This window comes from Trachinotus anak, unplaced genomic scaffold (genome assembly GCF_046630095.1).
Source record: "Trachinotus anak isolate AG129_WGS33_773 ecotype Australia unplaced genomic scaffold, CSIRO_AGI_Tana_v1 ptg000005l, whole genome shotgun sequence".
NCBI classification, from domain to species: domain Eukaryota; kingdom Metazoa; phylum Chordata; class Actinopteri; order Carangiformes; family Carangidae; genus Trachinotus; species Trachinotus anak.
The window spans coordinates 17,114,405-17,128,578 of record NW_027273856.1 but is presented as its reverse complement, the minus strand read 5'-3'; the positions used below and the strand labels follow the sequence as shown (position 1 = coordinate 17,128,578).

General features: G+C 43.1%; 1 protein-coding gene across 7 annotated transcripts in view; it reads right to left on the bottom strand.

Annotated features, from left to right (window-relative positions):
* cdc42bpab (CDC42 binding protein kinase alpha (DMPK-like) b) overlaps positions 1-14,174 on the bottom strand; it is an 80,091-nt gene that overhangs the window by 27,221 nt on the left and 38,696 nt on the right. For all 7 annotated transcript variants that reach the window (XM_071478624.1, XM_071478623.1, XM_071478625.1 and 4 more), the window contains exons 5-12: positions 12,033-12,181; positions 3,945-4,038; positions 2,838-3,038; positions 2,376-2,514; positions 1,507-1,616; positions 1,278-1,357; positions 386-564; positions 103-225 (exon numbers count right to left, since the gene is read on the bottom strand). In XM_071478624.1, coding sequence (XP_071334725.1) covers positions 103-225; positions 386-564; positions 1,278-1,357; positions 1,507-1,616; positions 2,376-2,514; positions 2,838-3,038; positions 3,945-4,038; positions 12,033-12,181 — 1,075 coding nt within the window. The remainder of the gene's footprint in view (positions 1-102; positions 226-385; positions 565-1,277; positions 1,358-1,506; positions 1,617-2,375; positions 2,515-2,837; positions 3,039-3,944; positions 4,039-12,032; positions 12,182-14,174) is intronic.

The following is a 14,174-nucleotide window of genomic DNA, read 5'->3' as shown; positions in this document are numbered from 1 at the left end:
GACCGGTTTATTTTCATCACTGACAGATTTATAGAAGGTAAAAGTAGCTTCCTGTCCTGAATATTTCTGAGCCTAACTAAATATGAACAAAGATTTCCTGACCAGCGATCTGCTTCTTGAGGATGTCGATCTCACTCTTCAGACTCCTGATCTCCACCTCCTTGTTAGCGCTGAGGGGGCCCTCTCCTGTTGGATGCTGCAGTGCCTGCACTGTCTGAGTGGACTCTGCAGCAGGTCGAGTAAAAGGCACCAGTTAAGCTTTTTTCTTTTTAACCCAAACACAGGTGTGAGAAGGAAATACCTGTGTATGTGTGCAGAACTAGCAATGAATGTATTAATATGTGACACATGCTAACAGCCAGACGGACTTTGTGTTCAGCCTCACCTTGCAGTTTGCGGCTCAGTTCCAGCTTCTCCTGCTCCAGGCGACGGATCCTCCTCTCATAGGCCTCGGTGGCCAGGCTGTCCTCCAGGCTGCGCTTGACATCCTGGTCCACCTGGTCCTGACCGGCCTTACCCGGCTCCCCTGCCAGCTGTCGCAGGCAACCCCGGTCAGAAATGGTGCTACAGGAGAGGAGAGCGGAGGAAGATAATGAAGACAAAGGTGTTGGTGGCATGAGAACAATGCCAGTATCGGCGATGAAGAGGGTGAGGAAAGTGGGTAAAAATGGCCGGGAGGATTCATGATGAGAGACAACAGGAACATTTATTGAGTGGAGAAATAATGATGGTGAACATTGACCGAAAATTCAATATGAAAGTGTTTAGTTAAAGGAGGGAAAGAGAAACACCAGGGGAGGGGAAACAGGAAAGAGAAGTGGACGACAGAGTGAGGAGTTGAGAGACGGGAGGATGTTGAGTCATGGAAGAAGGAGGTGGAGGGAGGGTGGAGACAGAACGGGAGCGACATAAAGGAAGATGTGAGATAGAGAGAGACAGAGGGAGACAGAGAGCGGGGAGAGAAAGAAAAGAGTGGAAAAGGCCATTATCACTGAACCATGAAGAGATAAGAAAGTAGCTGGTTGCTTTCTCACGGGTAATGCTTCAGTGTGAAGATCTACAGCAAGTCATGAACATCACCTTATTAGGGAGGGAGGCTCATTTACAACTCCTACGCTTCTTTAGACGGAGCGATAAGAAGAGCAGTGAGTGGACGTGTCTGAGAAATCTGTCTGTTCCAAATGACTAATTACATATGAAACAAGATAATGACAAGGTGCCATCCCTCTTTATTCGATATATCTATTTATAGGTCTGTGTCCCCTGGTAGCACCTACCATTTACTTGTGTAGGTGAAGCCCACAAAGGGCAGGTGGTGGCCAGAGAAGGCAGTGTGAGAGGGAGGGGGCATGGTCTCCTGAAAAAGAGAAAGTAGATTTTCATCAGTTAAAGAGGCTGAAAATCACATCTGATACATGTGATCATAAAGCTGTTGATATATTTGGAGGCATTTCGGGGGTGTGTGTGCGTTAGTGTGTTGATCCGTAGAGACACCCCCCCCCTTACCGAGTTCTTCAGACAGTCATCATCCACATCAAAGTTGGAGGTGTCTGTAGGACTGCTGACCTCTGGGATGTAGGGGGCCTCACATGTGCGGATGTTGTCCCAGTCGATGCCTGAACACAAGAGAGATTACAGGTCACGTGAAGCCTGTTTAGAGATACAGTACACTGTGGAGTCACATTATTCATCTTGAGATTTCATTTTTTCAAGATTTTGACTTCTGTTAAAGAGGCATACTAACACTGTCAATCTTTAATATACTACAATATATGAGGTATATAATTTAGTTTAGTTTTAGTTTATTTACTTATTTTTGATTTAGTTTATTTAAGTTTATTTATTTTGGACTACGTAATGCATCAGAAGAGCAAAAAGAACTGGAAAAACATGATAACATCTAAAATTTACATTCATGTATTATATATACATAATATTCATACAAGATCCACACATATGTCAGCTGCTGATAACATGCAGAGCATATACAACTGCTAGAAAAGATACCAGGAGAGGGAAGACCACAACATAGAAAACTGAAGGAGTTTGGCTCATAAGATAAACTGTAAACCTAAAATGAAAATATGTGAGAGACAAAGATGTCTTCAGTGTGATGGTATTTATTCCACAGCTAAGCTCCTGAGAACTGACACGGTTTTTCTGAAGATGCAAATGATTAAAGTCTGGTGTTACATAAGTGGATAACTGACTCAGTGTGGAAAAGTCTATCAAATGATAAGTGGCACACTAAAACGGACACATATAAACAATCTCCATCATAAATATACTTGAATATACATTTCTATGGGAAAAAGGAAGAACATTGAAATCGCAGATGACACTGTGACATCTGTGAAGTTAGACTCAGCCTTTACCGGTGAAGAAGGGGTGCTGCTTGAAGTCCTCGATGCCGTTCTGGCCCAATCTGTGCTCTCGACTGCAAATGAGCCGGCGAATCAGATCCTTGGCATCCTCTGACACGTCTGATATCTGCTGTGGGAACTGGAATCGTTCCTGTGCAAATAAAGAGGTTTGACATGATGAAATGTAACATTTCATTTCTCAAAAATAGAGCACAGTCGAATGTGCTCTTCTGGTGCTTCTGATTCCTGAATAGAACCCCCCTACAGAAAACTTCTCTGTACTTACTGCAATTACAAGATGATAATGTATAATAGTTCCATATACACACATGCTTCCACTTAATTCCTACCTTATATATGTTATCTTTCAAATCCCTTTTACTACAGCACTGATGTTTCTTAGTGTTGTATTGACATGTGATTTACATGTACACAGAGACAGTTTTACATCAGCCTCAGACTCCATCAGCTCACCTTGTGGTTCATGATCTTCCCATAGGTTTCCACCAGGGACTCTGCATAGAAAGGGGTCTCGCCGTACAGCATTTCATACATGCAGACGCCCAGGGACCACCAGTCGCACTCAGGCCCGTACTTGCCTTTCCCATCCTCCATGGCCTGGAGGATTTCTGGGGAGATGTAGTCTGGAGTCCCCACCGCTACGGAGGACTGGACCTAGAGGAGGCACAAAGCACAAGTCAGTAACTGATCCCAAAAGTCTCACACACAAACAAGCCCAGACCTTCAGTTTTAAAGTTCAGCCTGCATGCAACAGCAGTAAGAGTGATGATGATGATGAGTTACAGGCTGAAGTCTTGGAAACATGTGAGATAAATACCATCACTCCAGCAGGAGCAAACAACCAAACAAAGAGCATATTGAACTGTCAGACCCCCACTACAGGATGATGTCAATAGTTTGGTTTTTTTTTGGAGCTCTTTTTCACCTTATTTAAAAGCAATTTTCAGAATGCAAATTTGATGCAGGAATCCTGAATAAAAATCAAAGCAGTAAATCTTAACATTTCAAAATGTAAAAACATGAAATAAATAAAATATGAAGCGCCAGACGTTCCACAGTGGAAGAGAAAAAGCAGATGCTGGAGTTTGGATCCATCACATGATGGTATCATCTGTCTTTATTATTCAGGAGGTTGCTTTAACACAGATGAAACACCAAAGAAATCCACTCTTATCATCACTCAAAACTTCAATCTGGACGTTTCAATCTACGACAAAGTTCCAAAGAGTGTCCAGCTACCAGTGAATTTATTTTTTCAAGTGCTCATATAACCTCGTCACTGTATCAACACTGGAGGAACAAAGCCAGGCCCTGCTTTGATCATCTATTTCATCCTCTCAGTTTCCTTTTATATAAAACCTGCGGGGAAAGGGGCTTTTATTTGGTAGGAGAATTGTCTGAATCATAAACTGCAGGCACAGCCAAGCAGTTGAACCACACACTCCTCCTGGGAGACCCCTGGGGGTTGACAAGGAGGTCAGTAAAGCTCTGGTATGTTTGCTTTGGCCAGAGGAGGAGGCATCAGCAGCAGTGTGGTAAAAAAAAAAAAAAAAAACCTACCGTCCCGTCCTCCATGAGTTTGAGGCAGGAGCCGAAGTCGGCCAGGCGGATGTGGCCGTTCATGTCCAACAGTATGTTGTCAGGCTTAATGTCCCTGAAAGAAGCCAGAGAGAAAAGATGAGGTGAAGAGAAGGAGACAAACTGAGCAAGTGATTCCTCGTAGAAGAGTGAGGAAGATGCTTCCAAACAAAGCAATACCTATAAGACATCCAAAACACACACAGCTCATATAACAGTGCAACTCCCCATCAATTATCCTCAAATTAAACTACATAACCCAGGGAAATGTAACTGTCTTAACTTACTTGTAAAGGCAGTGAATAATAATTGAGATATTATTTGATTCAATTAAGTGTAATTTCGCCCTCTCCATTTATAAGTCGCATGACAACTGTAAATGACCAAAAGCATGAACACTGGAAATAGCTGGAAATGTGTTGTGGGATTTAGCTGTACATAATGTGTGTGTGTGTGTGTGTGTGTGTGTGTGTGTGTGTGTGTGCAGGAGACAGATTAAAAACACACACACAAACATGCATTGTTTGAGGAAATATGCAGCACACAAACACACTCCCACTCGCAAAAAAAAAAAAAAAAAAAAAAAAAACCTGTGTCCTAAACAGACACACTCCCCTGTTCCCTTTTCCTACAATATTTGTGTTTGTGAACAGATATGGGCTGGGTGGGAGGCAGTGGTGGGGAGCTGCTGTGGGGGGTTTCACTGACAACACATTCTTTTACAGATGTGGTCGCGGTGGCCACTGTAGACCTACTTGTCAACCTGCATCTGCTCTGCATTACTACTGCTGATGATGTGTTTATAATATAGATCCAGACTGTGGCTTGATTCCAGTTCGGTGGATTAATTGTTAGACAGACCAAGAGGTTTCTGTCTGGCAGCTGCAGCAGCTGGAGCACCTCACCAGATACTTTCACTAATAACCAGTAAACTAGGCTTTTAGAGTGGGACAGGATCATCAGAACCACAGACAAACGCAGCAGTGTTATATTGGTGTCCACAGAGGCTGCAACTAAAAACATTTTCCTCATTAGTCATTTGTTTGGTCTATAAAATGTCGGAAAAGAAATTAAAAATGCTGACCACAGTTTCCTAAATGTCCAAATGTCCATCGACTATTCACTTAACAAACTAATTAAATAATCATTGAAGCTCTGGAGGCCAGCGTTAGCTAACACCTCACCAATCTATCACCATAGATTGGTGAGGTGTTAGCAGATGGAGATAGATTTGTCCAGGAAATTAGCTGTGGACAAGTTTTGCATTATTTGCAACTTTATGGAACAGTTGTCTACTTCCTGTGAAGTCTCTACAAATAATTAGGATATTTGTCCCATAAGGACTAATGTGCAGGAGATCCTCCTGCATGTGAACAGGTGGTCACTGACAGGTGCTTCCTGCAGGCATTATTGTCTTACATGACAGTCTGAGTGTGCTGATGCAGATCTCTGTGCCTGGCCTCTGCTGCCAGTCTCTGGTGGGTGACTCCCAGCTTTATATGTGTCTCTGGCTGGAATCCACATTATAATAATTGTGAAAACACACGAAATAACCCCCAATGATCGTTGGCCTGAATTAGTATGATACAGAGACGTTACTGTATCCCACCATCACAGCTAAATATAACCTCTGTCCTCGTCTGACCAGTCCCACTGATTTCCCCTGAGGGCAGACCCCGTCCAGCCCTGTGTCTGAGGCCCTCTTATCAACACACTGAACCACAACACGCCTCAATACACATGCTATGGAGGGCACACAAAAAACTCTTTGGGGTAGTGTGAAACACACACACACACACACACACACACACACACACACACACACACACACACACACACACACACGCTTGATGTAACAGGTTACAGAGCTGAGCTGGTCCTATTTCTGTCCAGTGATGTGAGCATGGCTCTGCTTAAAATAATAAATCTGATGTTCAGCACAAGCACACACTCCCACACTCGCTTTGCTCAACTCTGCACAAACACACCAACACAACACAATACTGATACCAATACTGATAAGAAACGCATGTATGACAGGATGAAACACAAACATGGCCTCTAAGCTCGTCACATGAAAAATGTCTCTTCCTTATATCTCTGCTGACGACAGCAGCTGTCACCTGCACCATTCAGCCATTACACTGTTTGTGACCTTTTAGATTTGGCCTCACACAGGATCTGTCTATCTGCTAAAGTTACAGTGAGGTCAGACATAAATTCCAGTGCCTCCTGATGGACAGTAATCAATGTGATACCATTTCCTGGGAAAACAATCCGTGTTTGTAGATAAGAAAACTTGAGGAAATAGAAGTTAATCAGTTAAAGTTTATGAAATTCCCACATTCCACCTCACATTTTTCTTAAATTCTCTTTAATCTAAGACTATTAAGACTGTTGCCCAACCCTCAGAGTTTTTTTTTTTCTAAGGGGGAGCAGACATAAATTGGCTTTGAAGATGACTTTGATGCTGAGGTTTTCAGCCAGCGATCTCTTCAAAGCCACATGTGAAGCCCCTGTCATTTTCCAGTAGTGTTAATAGTCTTATCTCTGGGGGCTGGAGCAGGGGGTGGGCTAGCTATCTCTCTGCTTCAGAGACGCCACTAAATCACCAACCTATAAAAGCAGAGATTTAAGTAATATATGCACATATGTGACTCGTATAGACACATAAAAGTCGGGCTCCGAGACGAAGACTGTATATAAATTGACACTTACTTTTAGCAAATCACTGTTTGCATCATGGATTACTTAGAAGTCTTTTTAAAGAGCTCGACTGCTCACTGATGAGTTCCAGATTGGACATCGCTCTCCAAAGTGGATGCTGTATATAGCATTTTGGATAGAAACCACATACTGTACCGAAGTGCATACCTTCACGCAACCAGTGTGGAGTAACATGAACTTGGCAGCAACAAACACACATAAACTGACATGATGTACACTCAGGGTCAGACTATCAAAGAGAGCATAAAACCCGGCGATGGGGGATTAAGATTACTCAGATAAAAGTTTAATGTCCCTAAAAGGACATTTATCTTGGACAGTACACCGCTCTGTTATGAACTTTCACCTTAACTCCAACAACTCAAAACCTAGACATAATGTAAGGCTTGAGCAAGAGGACACAAACTTGGGCACAATCACTGGAAAAAATTTGTGGCTTTTGGCTTTGTAATTGTAAAATGTTATAAACAGAACTTGTGGAACATTTTTAACCTTTAGAGGAAATGTCAATTCTGTTTCGCTACATGGAAACAACAGCTTCAGTGGCAGATCTGTAGCGTAAAGGACAGAATTCTGGTCTAAAAGTTTGAATCATTTGATAGACATCACGATTTAAACAAGATATAAGGCACTTAAATAAAGAAACTCATTTTAGGGAATTTTCAGTAAAATGTAATGATAGGTTCAATTTTCACAGCAGTAATATATTCTTCAGCTGGTGGATACAATGTCTAACTTCTTAAATAGATTTGTCTCTACTTCACAGAGTAATGAGGGATGACTGGTGTTGATCTGTGACCCTGACAGACGCACAACCTCTGCACACACAATCTGGTTTACCTTGACAGGAAGTGCAGACCTCACAAATTATGAATGACACCCGTAACGCCTGGACTAGACTGGAAGCATGTGGACCTGTAGGTGTGTAGGTATGTGTGTGTGTGTGTGTGTGTGTGTGTGTGTACATACACAGGTGCCTCAATTGCTGGAAGGCCTTAATCTGCTCTGGAGACTTCTGGTCTGCCAAAGAGCAGCCAGCCTGAGTTGACCCTTGCCTTGTCTAATGTGTGTGTAAATGTATGTGTGGCAGACAAACAGCACGGTGGGGGAAAGGGAGGGGGAGGGAGGGGGCTGCTAGTGATAAACCATTTAACACTCAGCAAAGCCCCTGTCTCCCCACTGCCTCTCTTCCTCTGCTCCCAACATCTTCCTGACCCACTGAGTGATGAGCCCACTGATGGTAAGGGCACCAACATAAAAGCCCCCAGCTAACGCCACAGGAGGCTAACAGCGCAAGAGCTGACTCACATTTAGTCTTAGCAAGGTGGCAATGCTAAGATAATGCTAGGCTAGTTAGCACAGCTAATTGGGCTACTGTGTCACAGGGCTCCTGTGGTCTTAAGGAGCAGCACAGAGACGAGAATAGAGGGAGGTAATCTCCTCTAAGACCACAGCATCCATCTGTGAGGGCCATCTGGATGCCACCTCACAGCGCGCGCACGCACACACGCACACACACACAATGTGGCCTGCAGCAACACTGGAAACTGCGTAGACAAGGCATGTCCACATGGCTCTGGCCAAGCATTTGTGAACTTATGGTTCAAAGACCTGCTTTGACTTCTGATATCACTTGATATTGACACACACACACACTTGTACTTCTATCTTTGTGAGGACACTCATTGACATAATTCATTCCCTATAATATATATTGCGATTAAAGCTCTTTTATAAATGTTGGTTGTGTGTGTGTGTGTGTGTGTGTGTGTGTGTGTGTGTGTGTGTGTGTGTGTGTGTGTGTGTGTGTGTGTGTGTGAGAGAGAGAGTCCTGTTCTCGTTTCGATCACTGGGCTGTGAAGAGACACATGGCCCTAATCAATATTAAAACAGACAAAGGCTGCAATCAATAGGAAAACACACTCAATTGCACACGAGCACACACATACACACAATTACACAACACTCAGGAGAAGCTAACTGCCACACCCCGACATAACTTCTTATTTCATGTTTTTGTGATCTTATCTGTCTTCCTCTCTCCATGATCACAACAAATCTCCCCCTCTTGCTATCTACACACACACACATGCACAACACACACACACTCTCTGTCTCTCTGTACCAACCCCCATCTCACTATCAGAATCCCCCCCATCTCACACAGTGTCTCACACACAAACACAACACACACACACACACACACACACACACACACACACACACACACACACACACACACACACACACACACTCCAATGGTGGACAGATGTGGTGCTAGGCAGTACAAAGCCATGCTGAGTTGGCCTATTGAAACGTTTGTCAGGCCCCTCTGGGAGGCCACGCAGATCACTGACCACTGAATAAATGAACACACTCACCCATACACACACAAGTCTCCTTGTGCGTCTGACTCTTACACACTCTGACTCTCATGGGACTCAGCTGAGAGGGACAGAAGGTTGACCTCGGTGCTCTTTGCTCTTCATTTCTTTCATCTGGGCTCTTTTCAACTTCATCAGCGTCAATGCTGCAGCAGGTATCAATTTTAATACGGACCAACAATGTGGCGAGGTCGGCTTCTTCACAAAACAAGGAAGAGCCTCATTTCACACCACAGACTAATGAGGTCAGCAGCACAAATAATATAATGTTGACATATAGCACTAGACAATACACAGTTTTCCAAAATGAGAAATGTTCTTAGCACTGTATTAGGGTTCAATAGGTTTTATATTTTATACACATATATATATTTTACATTCTGAACAGCAACTTGGTCACCACTATATTTGATGAATATAATGTTTTTTGAAAATTATAATTAATAAAGTGTTTTCCTATTATTTTTGAGTAGCAGCCACTTCCATGTGATTGGTGCGGCTCATACTGCTCTTACAGCGGAGCCTGTTACATCAGCAGAATGCTGCACTGTAGGTTGTCTACAGCCTCAATGTTGCTCTGCTAGTGAGTTTATAGTGAGTCCATTAGAGTGAGTCAGCAACAACAGTGTTTAATTATCCCAATTTAACATCCAGGTGTTTCCCATGGCTTGTGTAATAGGCTTTGCTGCCATGAAGAAATTCATTTCAGATGAGTAAAAACGAATCCCTGACGGCTGACGCGGAAACACACAGGGGACGAATGATGTGAGAATGAGACAAAAAGTCTCATTCTCACTCTGTGAGAAATATTAACTGCCAGAAATAATCATTCTGACCACTTCCATGTGTGAGGCTGTGAGTATAATGATTGAACCAATGATGACAAGTCTGTTAGCAGCACCTACACAAACATGGGATTTATGCTGACTACCTTATTCTTGGGTTGGAGAAAGTTTCTAAACAGGACAAGTATGACTGATAACACATCTGTTACTAAGATAAAAACTTGCAACAGAATTGATGCTTTGAAATCATAAAACAGAAAAACAGAAATTAAAAAGGCTGCATGACTACAGTTTAACATAGTTGTTGGGGATTTTTCTTTTAACTAGTTTCAGTATTTTTGTTGAAATCTGACAGTACATATAAAACATGTTAAACATGATATCTGCCCACTGTGTTTTATTCAAAATGTTCTTCTCTGCCAAAAGTACTTTTCTAAATCCTGGTGTTGGAAAAGCGTGGGTAGTTTTAAAAATGTTTGGGCTGATACAGTATTTTTATGGACTGAGCTATAAGACACTGACTCACATGAGAGTGGGACCTCTGTGTTTTTTCCCCAAGAGAAACTGAAATCACAGGATCATTGAAAATGCGATTCCTAAGAGAAAATCAGGCAAACCACTGCCCTGCCATACAACCACAACCTGCCCATTTATATTCACTAACGGTGGCTTAATTATGTGTGTGTGGTGCAACTGAAAGTGAGCGATGAATATGGGGTGGATGGTTTTTTTTTTGTTTAATGGACATTAAAGTCATTAAATTACAGGGTTAATCCACTGTCTTTTAGCTTAGTCATACGAATAAGAAACACACACACACACACACACACACACACACACACACACACACAATCACCACCAAGATAAACACACCCTCAACACGTGCATCCAAACACACACATGCACACACTGATCAGACAGGACCAGCCAGCAGGACACACCCTCCTCAGGGGACCTGCCTGGCTGTCTCCACCCTCTACAAAGCCAGTGAACAAATCTCCCACGAGTCTGTGTGTTAAGTGTGAGCAAAGGAGGACTTGGGGGGTTGGTACATGGGGGGGAGGTGACAGCACCACACCCCCACCCACGCACCTCCCATAACCCATCATTACTCTCCCAAAGCATCCACACGGGGACTTAAAAGAGAAGCTGTGCTCTCCCCTCCTCCCTGTTCTTTTTTCCCTTCCATCCACTTCTCTATCTCCGCTGCTGTTGCCAACCCCCACCCACGGCCCCCAGATAACACCATGCAATTAGTGGCTCCCCACTCTCCTCTTATTCACTCGCTTTCTTTACTTATACACTTATACATACATCTCTCTATAACTCTGTCGTCGTCTTTTAGTACATTTCTTTCCGTCGGACACGCCCAACACGTTATCCCACCAGCCCTCTCCATCCATCCTCAGTCTCCTGCTTTATCTTACTCTTTTTCTGACCCTCCCTCATTTTCCCTCCATCTATTCATCCTTCCCATGCTCCTTGTGCAAAATTGCTGCAACGAGCCCCTGGCGAAAGCGACACGTTAATTACATTAAGGGGCCGATGTGACCACTTCCTGTCTGGAACAGCCTTATTTCATGCTCCCAAGGGCATTTTTTATTGGCTGAAAAATTCCTCTGGTATCTACAACCAGAGAAGAGAAAGTTTTCAAGAGCCACGGCCTGCGACTGCTCTTTAAGTAAGTAAGTAAGTCTGTAAGTGGAAACAGGACAGGTACAATAACAGCTGGCATGACAGTTACACAAAAACACTACACAAGACTACAACAGTTATTTTCTAAAGCACTTAAACCCTGTCTCTCACACACATTCACACACAAACCTAACCTCAAATGTCAATTTTCTAGAGTGAAATAATAACACACGCAGGAACACAAACTAATATACTCTGTAATTAGTCAGTGGTATCGACAAGCTTCAGTGATGACTGAAGACAAACCTGTGCGCACACACTCTCACTGTTTTCATTTATTTTCATTTAGCTACAGTGGCTCCCCACAGCTGGAAAATTGCCCACATAGCAAGAATAATGTAAATACACCGAGCATCCATCATCAGGTCTACCACTCAGTCTGCTTCTCTCAAAAAATAATTACTCACATTTATACACACATATACACACACACACACACACACACACACACACACACACACACACAGCATGCTCCTCACCTGTGGACGTAGTGTAGCTGATGAACAGAGTCGATGGCCAGCACCATCTCAGCCAGGTAGAACTTGGCCATCTCCTCTGGCAGTCGGTCCTCAAACTTACTGAGCAGAGTCAGCAGGTCGCCGCCCACATAGTAGTCCATGACCAGATACTAGAGAGACAAAGAGACAGACATGAGAAACAGAAATGCAACACAGTTAAAGGTTCTGTAAACAATCATTGCTGACAGTAAGCTAGCTAGTGATAATAACATTTGCTGAAGAAATTCATAATAGGCGTAACAGCAAGATAGCTAATGTTACCATGTCTACTGTATCCATCACTCATGAAAACAGTACATTCTCCTCTCAGCAAAGCTGGACCAGTATTGGCTCCCTGGTCGGACTAGGAAAGAAATTCAGCCTTGGAATTATCCACTGGGACAGGTCGCACAAATGACACTGACGGAGCTGGTAAAAACTTTTAAAATGTTTTGGATGTTTTGACTGTCCACCAACTGACTGGGATTTGAGCCAATAATCCTCATGGCTAGTCCGCCTGTGATCTGAGCTTATCTCTTTCTTTGTCGGGGGCATTTTCGGCCAAAAAAGTGGTTTCTTCAGTGGAGTAAATTCTGGAAGGTCACTTTCCCCTGAACACTGCGCACTGCACTGTGTCAGCTTACATGTGGGCTGTGCCTCCTGTGTGTTATAAATGTGGGGGAGGAGCAACGATTTAACAGGAGGGACTCACATGCACTAATACCAAAGACCGTACTGTATATAAAAATGGATGTAGACTCTGCTCTAAAAATTTAAGCCCATACTGAAGAGCCTTAAATCTGCATTCTATCTAATGACCATCACGGGGCGACTCCACTAGTTGCAAAAAGAAGTCAGTAATTTTCCTAATATGTTTATGGTCTCAGTCGCAAGTTCTTCAATATAACATGATGTTTAGATTTTAAATTGTGGTCACATTTAGGGGACAATAGACGATAAAGCAGGGTATGCATTAGGGCGGGGCTACCATGTTATCGACAGACTACCACACTCAGCGACCTGCCTGACAATCAGGATAGAGATCTCACTCCTCCTCAGCTCCACCTTCTCCTCCAAATATGGTTTCTTCTGGTTTCAAAAAACCCTGATGTGACGGCCAAATTACAAACTCAAGGCTTCAAAACGGCAGTTCACAAACCAGTGGGTGACATCACTGTAGGTTGCCACTTCACTAATACACACATATCCATATACTAACATGCACACACTATGTGCTGGCTGTGACTTCGTTCTCTGTTCAGGACTCCATTACTCCACTATACTTTAACATAGAAAATAGTTGTTTGCTGCTATGTTATGATTTAAAGAACCTTACAGAACCTTTAATGACATGAACAGAAATCATGAGCGACCAAAGTTAAAGTAACACATTTTAAAGAAAAAAGTGTGAAACTGTGAGATTATTTATGGAGAAAAAAAAACACAGTCACTCAAGAAAGTCAAAAATATGCCAGCCTTCTTTCCCCCACCCTCCACCATCTCTCCTCTCCTTTTTTCTCACAGTATCATTATTACAGAGGGGCACTGAGGCAGCGAGCATCTAAATGCTTCTTAACTTTTGAGGGTTTTCCTAAAAATAAAAGGCTAGACGGGCATTGGTGTGTATTTTTAAAGCCTTGGGGAGTGTCCAGGGCTAAGCATTTGTTGTGAGAATGTGGGAAATGGAATGACAAGCAGTCCTGGCATTTGGGCTCAGGGTCACACAGAGAGGGCAGACTGTCAGGTTAGAGAGAGGACGACTGGCTCCAACAGCCAATGGAAGTGAGGAAGAGCTTGGCTCACAAGCAGTCACCTAGCGCCAAACTCATTCTTTTGGTCTTTTATGTAAATGTTTTTTTGGCCATTTTAACTTCTGCTGCCCAATTTCCTACAATTCTAAGTCATGTTGTGCTTTGCGGTGAGAAGTGAATGTGCTGGTCAGTGTCTGGCAGGTCACCAGGCATCGTGCAGAAGAGGTACTGTATTCTAAAAATGAACCGAAGAGTGAGGTGGTGAAAGTGGCAGGTGGAGCTACTCACAAGAAAACTGTGGGTGTTGCTTTGGAAAGCACCAAAATCTGAAAGTGCTGACATGTAGAAGTAAGGTAAGGTGTCTGACACGTCT